Raw genomic sequence first — 12,077 nt, forward strand, 5'->3', positions numbered from 1 at the left:
GTGGTATCTAATTCTCTATCTTTTTGTCTATATCAAACAGTTGATTCAAGCATATGAATCTAGTAATGCTGGAAGGAGGTGACCCTAAAATTGGATATTTTTTCTTCCTTTCCAAGGTTACATCCTCCAGAGGCATAATATATTAATGGGTATCAAGATCAGTCTCCATCATGATGTTAAATTCACAAACTTTCTCAAAGCTTAGCTGGCCTTCAATACCACACTAGATTTTCACATTAGAATCTTGAAAAATGAGCAATTTTTTCTAATGAAGATGTTGGTTTAGTAAATTCTTATTTGAATGTGTGGTCCGAATTCACTCGAAAAACATAACATACCAAGTAAGCTGCAACATCACATTTTTTGCATATACTACTATTATAGGCACACTATTATAGTGACAGGGTACCATTTAAGAGCTTGACAAAGAACCCAATATTGAACAAAATGGCATTGACAGCCTTTCCTATCTCTCCCGCCAAACCCTTAACTGCCATAACGACCATTCCCCAATTCCCACACAATCCTAAAACCCTAATTCTCCAACAATGCAAAACCACCAGAGACCTCAACCAAGTGCATGCCCACCTGATCAAAACCCGGCTCCTCCTCAACCCCACCATCACCGAAAACTTACTGGAATCTGCCGCCATACTTCTCCCCAATGCCATGGACTATGCTCTATCCATTTTTCACAACCTCGACGAACCCGATACTTTGGTTTATAACATTATGATAAGGAGCCTCACATACAAGCTGTCCCCTCTTGAAGCCTTTCTTTTGTTTAAAAAAATGCAGGAAAGCTCGGCTGAACCCGATGAATTCACTCTTTCTAGTATATTGAAGGCTTGTTCTAAACTAAGAGCATTGAGAGAAGGAGAACAGATTCATGCCCACATTGTGAAATGTGGGTTCAAGTCAAATGGGTTCGTTGAGAACACTTTGATTCATATGTATGCAACTTGTGGGGAACTTGAGGTTGCCCGCCGTGTGTTTGATGGATTGCCAGAAAGGGCTCGTATGGCGTGGAATTCGATGTTAGCGGGTTACATGAAGAATAAGTGTTGGGACGAGGTGGTGAAGCTATTCCATGAAATGTTGAAACTGGGTGTTGGGTTTGACGAGGTTACATTGACTAGTGTTTTGACAGCATGTGGAAGACTGGCCAATTTGGAACTGGGAGAGTGGATTGGTGACTATATAGAGGCAAATAGACTCAAGGGTAACATTGCTTTAGTCACTTCTCTGGTTGATATGTATGCTAAATGCGGTCAGGTAGAGACTGCAAGACGATTCTTTGATCGAATGGATCGAAGAGATGTTGTTGCTTGGAGTGCAATGATTTCTGGTTATAGCCAAGCAAATAGATGCAGGGAGGCGCTTGATCTGTTTCATGACATGCAAAAGGCAAATGTGGATCCCAATGAGGTTACCATGGTTAGTGTTCTTTATTCGTGCGCTGTCCTTGGAGCTTTGAAAACTGGTAAATGGGTTGAGTTTTATATAAAGAAGGAGAAACTGAAGCTCACTGTTAATCTTGGAACTGCACTAATTGATTTCTATGCAAAATGTGGGTGTATAGATAGTTCAATTGAAGTATTTAATAGGATGCCTTCAACAAACGTCTTCTCCTGGACAGCACTAATTCAAGGTCTTGCTAGTAATGGACAGGGAAAAGGGGCTCTTGAATACTTTCAATTGATGCAGGAGAAGAATATAAAACCAAATAATGTGACTTTCATCGCAGTTCTTTCTGCTTGTAGTCATGCAGGTCTGGTTAATGAGGGTCGAAACCTTTTTACCAGCATGATTAAAGATTTCGGAATTGAACCAAGGATTGAGCACTATGGTTCTATGGTTGATATATTGGGTCGAGCTGGGTTGATAGAAGAGGCATATCAGTTCATCAAGAACATGCCTATCCAACCCAATGCAGTTGTTTGGAGGACATTATTGGCTTCATGCAGAGCACATAAAAATGTTGAAATTGGTGAAGAATCATTAAAACACATAATCAGTTTGGAGACCCCTCATAGTGGAGACTACATTCTGCTATCAAATATTTACGCATCAGTAGATAGGCGCGAGGATGCTATTCGTGTGAGAGATCAAATGAGAGAAAAGGGAATAGAGAAGGCTCCGGGATGTAGCCTGATTGAGTTGGATGGAGTGATTTATGAGTTCTTTGCTGAGGACAAAGCATGTCCACACTTGGAGGAGGTTTACAATGCAACTCACGACATGATGAAACGGATTAAGGAAGCTGGTTATGTGCCCTACACAACAGATGCAAGACTAGATGCAGAAGAAGATGAGAAGGAAGCTTCAGTATCCCACCACAGTGAGAAGTTGGCCATTGCCTTTGGTCTTATCAGAACACTTCCTGGAACTACACTTAGAATATCTAAAAATCTTAGAGTTTGTACGGACTGCCACAATGCAACAAAGATGATATCAAAGGTATTTAACAGACAAATTGTTGTTAGGGATTGGAACCGCTTCCATCATTTCAAAGAAGGGTCATGTTCCTGCAATGACTATTGGTGAATTCTACAACGTGTCTTGTATTTGAGATGTAGTCTACCGGCGTTTCTAGTGCATCCTTAGTCCCAGCCATGCAATTCCTAAAATGTTTTAAGATATTTTTGAATTAAAGCAAATTTTCCACTTAGTATCATGTAATTCATGTTCATGATATTGATTGAGCCAATTTTTGGGATGCAATTCAAATTGTCAGTTGGGATAAAATTACGTCCAAAAATTTAAATTCAAGCATCACAATGAAACCCAGCTCCAAACTATTAGCTACTAGATGTTAAAGATATCGAATCGCAGGTAAGATCCTACATGTTGACTAGATCCAGTGGAACATTCAATAGATACAAAGTGGGGAATTCATCTGACAATTGAACTTGATGAACATTGATTTTGATCAGCTTAAACATTTACCATGTTAACAAAATGTACTTAATCGGACTAGATTCTATTGTTTAGGAGCCCTTCGAACATTATTGACCCGAAGGAAGGGCAGAGGTTATAGATCTTCTCATCAACTAATCAGCACTCAATAACACTGGTTAAAGCAGAAGAAAAATCCTTTTGGCTTGTCTTCCATTTCTCCTTTGGGTGTCTCCCCTGAGCCATCGCGTGCTGCCATCAAGGAGCTTGTGCCAGGAGACTCCGGTGGCAAGACAGTGTTCTCAGTGAAAATTCGAGATGGAATTGCAGGTTCAGGAGGAGATATGGTGTAAAGATAATCAAGTAGCATTTGAATTATTTGGCTGAAATTAGGTCGAGCATTTGGGTCCTCCTGCCAGCAGGAAGTTAGGATGATATTCAATTCCTCCGGGAGGTTCTCATCAGCACTAGGCCTCACATTCTGAAATGCAAAATAACCCTTACATCATCAGTAAAACTTAGCAGTACCACAAGCATTTTGGAAAGTAACTAAAATAATTAAGATGGGAAATATCGTATAGATGGGGAAGATATGTTTACTTTAAATGCAGCTGCATATGCTGCCTGGAGATTTGACATGCCTTCAAAAGGCAACTTGTTGTGTAAGAGTTCCCACAAAACGATTGCAAAGCTATAGGCATCCACTTTATGGTTGTAATGCTTTCCCTCTCCCTGCCTTAATGTAACAGTACTGTACAGCTGCAAACAAATAGGTAAAGCAACTCAAATAAGCCGGTGATTTTATGCATGACGATACACAAGAGAGCTGGGGAAGGAGTGCAGTACCTCTGGAGCCATCCAACGGTATGTCCCAGTTTCTGCAGTCATCATCTCTGTTAATGACTCTTCTCTTGCTAACCCAAAATCTGCTAATTTAACTGTTTTGTGGTCTGCCGTCAAGAGTAGGTTCTCTGCACCATAAAAAATGTAAAGAATAAATAAGCAAATGAGTAAAAAGGTATCGCGTAGGAAACTTTACACTTTCAAAACACAGCAACTAATTCAGCCAACCTCATCAATGCATTAACTAATACCAATGGCAGACCAGTCATTACTTCGAAAAAGAAAAACAAGAAAATAATATTATAAGTGTGAGATATTTCTAACTGAACCCATCTTCATTAAGTAGCTAACTATATATATTTTCCCAATAAATACAAATAATGCACAAATGCACACTTTGAAATGTAACAAATGGTTCACCCATCCACATCAATGCATTAAATCATGCTATATACAAAGAAATCATTCAACAAACAGAAGCTATCTTGTTTGAAGGGCCATCTTCCTAAAGTATAATGCAGTCAAAACTGGCAATTTAAATATAAGACTATAACATTTCAGAAAGGAAAACCCAGCTGAAGGTATCACCAGCAGTGACGAAATTTTTCGTGGTAATGCAAACAAGGACAAGAGTTTTAATAATTTAATACCAAAAGAAAGTTGGGTGATTGAGCAGTTATGGCAGATATAAGTCAGAAGATATTGATTACGTACAAAATAAATATGATAATACAGAGTCATCAGAATTGGTCAGTCATTATTAGAGAAAATTACAAGACAAGAAAAAGAAAAATGTAAACAGAGAATTACATCGCAACTTCAGAATAAAGAACTTATCTATAGAATGTGATCCAATTCTGATACAGTTTGTGAATCTAAACCTTCTGAAACCTAATCACACCTATTGAATTCAAAGGGGTTAAAACTGGGAAGGGAAAAGTTACCAGGCTTCAAATCACGGTGTATGATCCCATGAGAGTGCAAGCACTCCATTGCACGAGCAATATCGAGTGCAAAACCAACAGCAACGCGTATGTCCAAGCACCTTGGCCGCATGTTCAGACAATATTTACGCAATGTACCTCCCAGTAAAAGCTCAGTAACGATCACCATTACTGGCTCCTTGCAGGCACCAATAAACTGTTGAGAGGCAAGGTAGTTTTATTTATGTTGACACACAACAATTTGATATTTATGACTACATAATCTGACTATTGTCACCAGTCACCACAATGATTTACAAACTATAGAACTTAGGCAAATGACCACCATAATTTTCAAATTAAATCCAACCTTCACTAAATTTTTATGTTGAACTCTAGACAACATTGCAACCTCTCTGGCAAACCGTCCTTCTCTCTTGGCGATCTCCTCCGGAGTTTCTCCTCTATGAACAACTTTAATTGCAACAGTCTGGTTTTTGTATCTGATTGGAATCCAAAAAGCCGAAATATAATGGAGTGAGATAACTGCAGCATAACAGGACGCAAAATTGTACTATAATTACTTGCAATCTAATTGCTTAAAAACTCATTTTTTGAGCTCAAACCAAATTCATCGGCAACTAGTGAGGTACAATTTAGTGAGAACTTAACCGTTTCTAGGATCCTACCGGAATAGATTACATGTTCAGCAGAACCCCAAATATAGCTGATGCAAACACAAAAAAGAAAAATGCAGAAAAGATATGACTATTCCCAGCAAAGAACTTAATGGTTTGTCGAATCTAAAGAAAGATGGCCCAAAAACTTGCAAATCTAAACAGTATTTTTCTCAACTAATAGAAATGGCAAGCCGCAGAAATGGCATTGCCCAAAATCAAGACACACAAGGTTTTCACTTATGCAAACCAAACAATTGAAGTGAGAAAAATCGAAACTTAAGTAAAGCTACACAACTTACTTGCCCTCATACACTTTGGCATGAGCTCCCTCTCCAATTCTTGGCCCAACGAACAGATGCTTAGGATCAATCAGCCATTTTGCATCCAATCTGAACTCATCAGCATCAGCTGAGTAAAACCTACTCCCAGATTCCATCTTTCTATACAAGGAAATAATTCAACATCAAAATCTAGGAATGAACTCTAGCACCCATCATCCATGTCATAGCAAAATCATATATGTTCAGAACCCAAAAGGGAAAGGTTTGAAAAGATCATTGATTAAAGCTGTGGATGGATAAGCTGACATGAAAGAGAGAAACTAAACAAGGAATGTTGTGCAGCAGAGCGGGTTGCAGTGTGTGTTGTGCCTGCTAAACACATCTCAAGAATAAAAGGCCCAGAGCTCAAAACTCACAGGAGGTACTGGATAAACTTACATGTCCTTAGAGGAGGCAAAAGCATGGAACCCCACATGTTCTACCAGAGAGAGATTGTGACAGCAGACCCCAGAACAAAAGCTCAATGCCCAAAGAGATTTTTCTTGAAAACTTTTATGGGGAAAAGAGAAAGATCCCTCAGAAAGGCAAACCAGGAAAGGGAACCAATAAGCAAGCTCTTCCCAGTGAGAAGAACTAGAGTAGTTTCATTAAAATTCCATGGCCATCATTGAGATTAATTAAATGGGTTTGATGGGTTTATAAGTTTAATTAATCTCCGAGGGCACAGAACTTCAGGCTTGATCTGCAGACGGAATCATGGAAGGGGATTGAGTCTATGTTTCAACTTTTAAGAATTTGGAGAGAGAGAGAAAGAGAGAGAGGGAGAGAGGGAGAGAGTAATGAATATTGTAGTTTAAGTCTGTGGGAGCCATCCAATAAACTAATCAAGAGCACATGGAAACTGATCTTGCCAACATGGGGGGTAAACTTGTAAAGACACTGAATAAGAAGACTAGAAGAGCCTGGACTGGACTACCTTTGGTCTACTTGTACTTCACTTCAATGGAAGATAGGCTTTGACTGAAACAAAGATGATATAGGAATTCATTAGGCTTTGACACCAACCATTTTGTACCACATTGTGATGGAAATCTAAGAAGAACAAAACCATAATTGGGATTTGCATATGCCTTTAACTTTGAAGATGGTCTAATTATGATGCATTTACAAGTTTAGCACATCAAACCCAAAATCCACCATCAATTGTTACTCAGACGATTGGTGAAGGCATTTCAATGTTTTTTTAAACTACAAGCGGTAATTTAAACTACAGGGAATGAAGATTTCACACACACACAATTAAGATATTATGGGAGTTAGAATATGAGACATCTTATCTATCAATGCTCTTTTTTACTGTGCTAGACCCGTTACTAGCCATTTCAGTGTCGATGCATTTCACTATTGGACAAATCATTATATGTCTTCCACCTCAGGAGGGAAAACTGTGGCAGCTAATGCTGCTGAGGGGTGGGGGCAGTTAAAAAGATGAGAGGCAATCGGTGGTAAAGAAGAGGAGAGAGAGATGTTGCAACATCGACTAGAAAAAAGAGAGAGGATAAGTTGCTTCAACCGTTCAAATTGCCGTGCAAGACGGGTAAGTTCCAAAATGCACACGAGACGGCTCAGCGACGAGACACTTTAATTGCCCAACCAAACTATAAATATAATTTCGACCAAAAAAATACCTATAAATAAATAAAAATGATAGGCAACATCCATAAATATAGTAAATTTAAATCCATAACTTAGATATCAGTATAAATACTAAATACATGATTACATACTAATCAAAAGATGCACATGGTCCAAAGCAAAGCAGCACATCGCATGGCAAATGCCAGTCCATTATTTCTGATATATATGTACTATTTATAATAACAAGACTTATTATTAGTAGTAGTTGTCTTTCATCTAAAGCTTCTCCCCATTGATGAGATCCATAACCACACGCTTTATGCTCCCATTGTTCTTCACAAGCAGCTTCTTGTTCATTTCCGCATCACAAAAGCCCTGCACAAAAGCGATCACTTTTTAGAACTTATGGCTCTGAAAGTCTCACATACACCAAAAACTATAAAGAGAGACAAAATGTCCAATACTTCATCATGCTTGGCTTGGACAACTTACCATTTCCTGCAGCTCTTCAAGGATAGGATCCCAGTCAGCAACGTCACAGAGGTCATCCACAGACTGCTCCAGGTTGTACTCATTCCTACGCAGAATCTCCTTGTTCAAATTGACCTGCTTAAACCCCATCTCCTCAAGCTCCTTTAGGAGGGTGTCTTCCATGCCAGTATTTGAACTGGTCCCTTTAGATGATGTTGGTGCATTGACGACAGGTGCCGATTTGGGGGAGGGTGGTGCTGATTCAAAGATATCAACAGTCGGATACGAGACAGTTGAATTCTGCGGCTCAGTAGGTGCTGAACCGCTGTGGCCAACCAGCAAGTTATCATTTATAGGGAAGTGGAGCTCCTGGTCATTTTCAGGCTGTTGATGAGGCATGTGCTTCACTGGCTCCTTAACTGAGCTGGAGCCAGAGGGCTCAATAAAGTCATTTCCAGAAGCTGGTTTAAGGTTGACATCTATTTTTTCGGGTTCTTTAGAACCACAAATCTCAGGAGGAAGATTCAGGTTCAAACCTTGAAAGCTCCCAAAGAATGAATCCTTCAAGGAAGCATCAACCTGCACAGGAGGCCAAAAGATAAGTAAATTTGTCCAACTACTATGGGCCTCAGACGTAAAGTTACTCTGGGAAGCATCTGCCAGAATGGATAATTAAAGTGAAAGTCATCAAAAGGATGACAATCATATCTGATTTGTAATGAGGAAAATACCTGTATAAGAACCCAAACACGTTGCCCAAACTTTTGTCCAGATGGAGATGCCATCCTCCAATACGAGATGTATCTACCAGGTGACTCAGGTGCAGTAAAATCAACAGCAACGTCAAGTTCATAGTCAGCAGACACACCATGAGAAGGAATCTGAGAAGAATCAAAATATTTTAACAAAAAACACAAAACAAAGAATTGAAATGGAAGTGGACGAAAATTAGCATGTAAAAGTCAAGAAATATGGAAAGGAAATAAATAAGAAACTAATATGCATTACTCAAGCAATTCCAGAAAACTGTCAAAGTTATGCTACCTCTATCTCAACTGAATCTGATTTGCTAAATCTGTCTCCCCCAATCCACATGAGTTGTGTTCCTTGAGGCCAGATCAAACCACCAGTGTTGCGCATCCGCCATATTTTGGTAAATGGAGTAGATGGGGCTATTAAGGTACCATCCATCACGTTGACATCCAATACGAAGCGGCTGTCAAGCTTAGGACGGCCTGATTTCATACTACAACCTCTCAAGATTTTTGGCAATACTGGAGGACCAACCCATGGAGGCTGTCATTGAAGATAAAAAGAAAAGGTCAAATTCATGATAAAAATAACAATGGTATAAAAAGCAGAAGATAACATCTTAGGAATCTACACACTTGCTCATACAACCCCTTGAAGGGCCGTGGATGCCGATACGACACAGGGTGGTCAATTCTAATGTAATCACTCGAATTACCCATACTTGAATAACAGATACGGCAGAGGTCATAATCTTCTTTCCTGCAGAAAGCAAACCAGAAACAACATCAATTATGAGAAATCAATAATGTTTCGTTACCATCTTAGCATCAGAGATATAATTAGTTTTTCATCCTTACACTACGGACTTGAACCGAGGACCAATTATTGGATGACAACCACATCCATCACAGCGAACTCCTGTGTGGAACATGCCACCCATTGCTTCAGAGTGATTCCTTTTAAAAGGAATTCGTCGACATACAGCAGGATTGGCTGACTGGTTTGCAATTGCAGTCCCTGTAAATGGACATTCGTTGAAATGATTACTGCTCATATCATTAATCACACTTTCTGGGATAGCAGAACTTGTAGACGCACCACAACCAAGAGACTTCTCGAAATTTTTCTGTGGAAGGTAAAAAAGACTATTAAACTCCTTAGTCTCCTTCCTGTCATCACTAGTGTGAAGACTTGATCCCACTGGTGCACAATTCACTGGTGCAGGTACAGATGGATTAAAATCGGTAGGAAGGGAATTGAGATCAACAGTAGCATGGCAAGGTGGAACTGACAACCCCACATCCTTACTCACATTCACAGCGCCCATTGCCTGACTTTTATTGGAGCTTGATTCCTCAAATGCTGACTTCAGGATGGGTCCTGACTTGCCATCATCCTTCACATCATTTAAATTAGCGGCAGCTGAAGGAGCCGTAGGGATCTTCGAGAAACCATTCTGTGTGGCTGAATCTCCACCGACCGGAACTTGGGAATCTGGAATCAAGTAGGATATCCCCATGTTTGAAAAGCGGTTAACAAGGTCTGCAAGCACTGGACTAGAGGATTCGGCCTGTGAAGCCAACTCAAGGTGCAACTTAGAAACAAATTCACGAAGCGGCTCTGGCAAGGACTTCAAAACTTCAGCAGCGCCAGTTTTGAAATTTAGGATTGGAGATGTGCCTTTGGGAGACCTTAATGGAGTAGAACTTCCACTTGATTTGGCATATGACTTGCCAGCTTTGTCATTGTTCATATGTACATCAATTCTCAAGAACTTCAACTGCTGCCTCATTGCATCACGCAGATCATCATCATCAACAAGAGTTACTATATCTCCATCTTCATCAATGTACGTCATAGCAATGTCAGCATCAGGATGGAAATTGAAAAGACTGAAGATTTTCGCTCGCAGTCCACCCATGTCAAGATCCAGTTGATCGTTCTCATCGACACGAGCATTGAAACGCCTCAGTGTATCCCCATACTTAACCTTCAAAACATCCAGTGACATGTTAGTACATTCAAAAGTAACCAAATAACCACAAAATGTAATTTGATGGCATCATATGCTTTCAACTCATTTACGACAGTAACAAACAGTTAGCTATACAACATCCCAATATTTGGCTAGAACATTTTTAAAAATTTGAAAACAAAACATTTATCATCCGTTAAGGGCGTCCGGTAATTGTATAACATGATGTCATCATCTAGCGTGGAAAAAGACTCGATGCTTAGCTATTACCATGATGACACAAAAGGAAATCAAAATTGACCATAGACTATGAAAACACTAACAAACTTTCCTAAATTCAAACCATCTACAATCAAACCAATCGAGATAAGCTTAACAAAAACTGCCACCATTGAGCCCCATCTATGGTTGGCCAGTTAGCGGTCCGATCATTCAGAAAACGAACAATTTTCCCAGAAATGAAGAAAACAGTCAATCTAATAAAGCTACCAAGATTCAGAAAACTCAATATTCGAAATCATAATTTGATCCACCCTCTCCAATTAGGAAAAACAAACACAGATTCTTCAATCTATAGCCCCGTTCCATCCCCGAGTTCAGTTCCATGTCAAATTTAAATTCCACTGCCTTCCCCCAGACATTTCATGTCAACGAAAAAGAGCAAAAATAAATCCAGTAGGCAAAAAGTCAAATTATATCATAAAAGTTACTAAAAATCGTACCTTGATAACCATGGTTGACGCCATAGCTCCAGAAACAAGCAGAGAACAAGTGTTCTGCAAATCCAATCTAAAAGTAAAATCCTAACCCTAACCCTAGATGATATAGAACTGTTGAGAACGAGAAAATCGTAGGTTATATCGGAGCCCAAGCGTACCCGTCAGCCGCTATTACCGCCTCTCTTTCTCTCTCTACCTCCTCTGCAAAACGAAAGCATTGATACGCTGTGTATTTATAAATCACTTTATCTTAGCGAATAAGAAAATTAGACCGACTTTTGGCTTTCTTCTCGCCAAAGATAGTTGCGGATTTATTAAGGAGCGGAAATACTCTGCTGGTTACGAGACCATCGTAAACATCTGGAACCTCATACGTGGATTTATAGCACTAGTTGCTGTTTAATTTGTTTTTCCAGACGCCACATGTATTGATGTAGCTTTTCTTTTTTCTTTTTTCTTTTTTGTTGGTCTTGGAATGTAGCTTTTCTTTTTCTCTTTAAATTTCACCTATGCGTGTAATTCTATTGGAGGGAAAATTCTTGGGTGTGAGGTTTAATTGTTGTATTGTGTTACTAATTTACGTGTGCAGTTCCGATCTCTTGGACCACAGGAGTCCAAAAGATTGTGGTCTACTACCGTTGGATATTAATCTAATGGTTCAAAAAAGTTTCTTAAAAAAAGTGTAAGAGTTAGTAAACCGTTGAATTTACATCCAACGGTGAATGACCACAAATCTCTTGGACTCCTGTAGTCCAAGAGATCAGGACTATTTACGTGTGATATAATATGAAGGTATAATATTAATATATAAAATACATGTTATATAATGTAAGTGAACTGTAACACCATATAACAATGAGATGTTCCAAACTCAAATCTTGATAAATATACAATTA

At 39.2% G+C, this 12,077-nt stretch overlaps 3 protein-coding genes across 6 annotated transcripts; 1 reads left to right on the forward strand and 2 right to left on the reverse strand.

Moving 5' to 3' along the window:
- LOC18776610 (pentatricopeptide repeat-containing protein At1g08070, chloroplastic) lies at positions 306 to 2,724 on the forward strand. Its single transcript, XM_007208740.2, has one exon. The coding sequence runs from the start codon at positions 448 to 450 to the stop codon at positions 2,545 to 2,547; it is 2,100 nt and encodes a 699-aa protein (XP_007208802.1). The 5' UTR covers positions 306 to 447; the 3' UTR covers positions 2,548 to 2,724.
- Positions 2,802 to 6,704, reverse strand: LOC18775678 (serine/threonine-protein kinase HT1). Its single transcript, XM_007209240.2, has 7 exons — positions 6,064 to 6,704; positions 5,644 to 5,784; positions 5,035 to 5,167; positions 4,686 to 4,881; positions 3,745 to 3,869; positions 3,499 to 3,657; positions 2,802 to 3,379 (listed from the first exon to the last, which is right to left on the reverse strand). Exons 2-7 carry the CDS (start codon positions 5,778 to 5,780, stop codon positions 3,065 to 3,067), a joined length of 1,065 nt encoding a protein of 354 aa, XP_007209302.1. The 5' UTR covers positions 5,781 to 5,784; positions 6,064 to 6,704; the 3' UTR covers positions 2,802 to 3,064.
- LOC18776168 (protein NBR1 homolog) lies at positions 7,321 to 11,459 on the reverse strand. Of its 4 annotated transcripts, XM_020564166.1 has the most exons (9): positions 11,185 to 11,454; positions 9,800 to 10,477; positions 9,586 to 9,613; positions 9,345 to 9,504; positions 9,123 to 9,246; positions 8,779 to 9,030; positions 8,466 to 8,615; positions 7,756 to 8,313; positions 7,321 to 7,638 (listed from the first exon to the last, which is right to left on the reverse strand). In XM_020564166.1, the coding sequence occupies exons 1-9, from the start codon at positions 11,206 to 11,208 to the stop codon at positions 7,540 to 7,542; spliced, it is 2,073 nt and encodes a 690-aa protein (XP_020419755.1). In that variant the 5' UTR covers positions 11,209 to 11,454; the 3' UTR covers positions 7,321 to 7,539. The 4 variants fall into 4 exon arrangements, with proteins under 4 accessions (XP_020419755.1, XP_020419754.1, XP_020419753.1 ...); XM_020564165.1 differs by having other exon boundaries at positions 9,345 to 9,613; positions 11,185 to 11,455; XM_020564164.1 differs by having other exon boundaries at positions 9,586 to 10,477; positions 11,185 to 11,455.

The sequence above is a fragment of the Prunus persica genome, chromosome G5, assembly GCF_000346465.2.
Source record: "Prunus persica cultivar Lovell chromosome G5, Prunus_persica_NCBIv2, whole genome shotgun sequence".
Taxonomy (NCBI): domain Eukaryota; kingdom Viridiplantae; phylum Streptophyta; class Magnoliopsida; order Rosales; family Rosaceae; genus Prunus; species Prunus persica.

Bases quoted from the DNA above. Each gene is read 5' to 3' on its own strand.
- LOC18775678 (XM_007209240.2), bottom strand. From the start codon at position 5,780: ATGGAATCTGGGAGTAGGTTTTACTCAGCTGATGCTGATGAGTTCAGA. The intron at 5,168-5,643 runs GTAAGTTGTGTA...GATTCCAATCAG, and splicing joins GCCAAAGTGTATGAGGGCAA to ATACAAAAACCAGACTGTTG. The intron at 3,658-3,744 runs GTACTGCACTCC...ATTTGTTTGCAG, and splicing joins ACCGTTGGATGGCTCCAGAG to CTGTACAGTACTGTTACATT.
- LOC18776610 (XM_007208740.2), top strand. From the start codon at position 448: ATGGCATTGACAGCCTTTCCTATCTCTCCCGCCAAACCCTTAACTGCC.
- LOC18776168 (XM_007210290.2), bottom strand. From the start codon at position 11,208: ATGGCGTCAACCATGGTTATCAAG. The intron at 9,247-9,344 runs GTAAGGATGAAA...TGCTTTCTGCAG, and splicing joins CCTCGGTTCAAGTCCGTAGT to GAAAGAAGATTATGACCTCT. The intron at 7,639-7,755 runs GTAAGTTGTCCA...GCTTTTGTGCAG, and splicing joins TTGAAGAGCTGCAGGAAATG to GGCTTTTGTGATGCGGAAAT.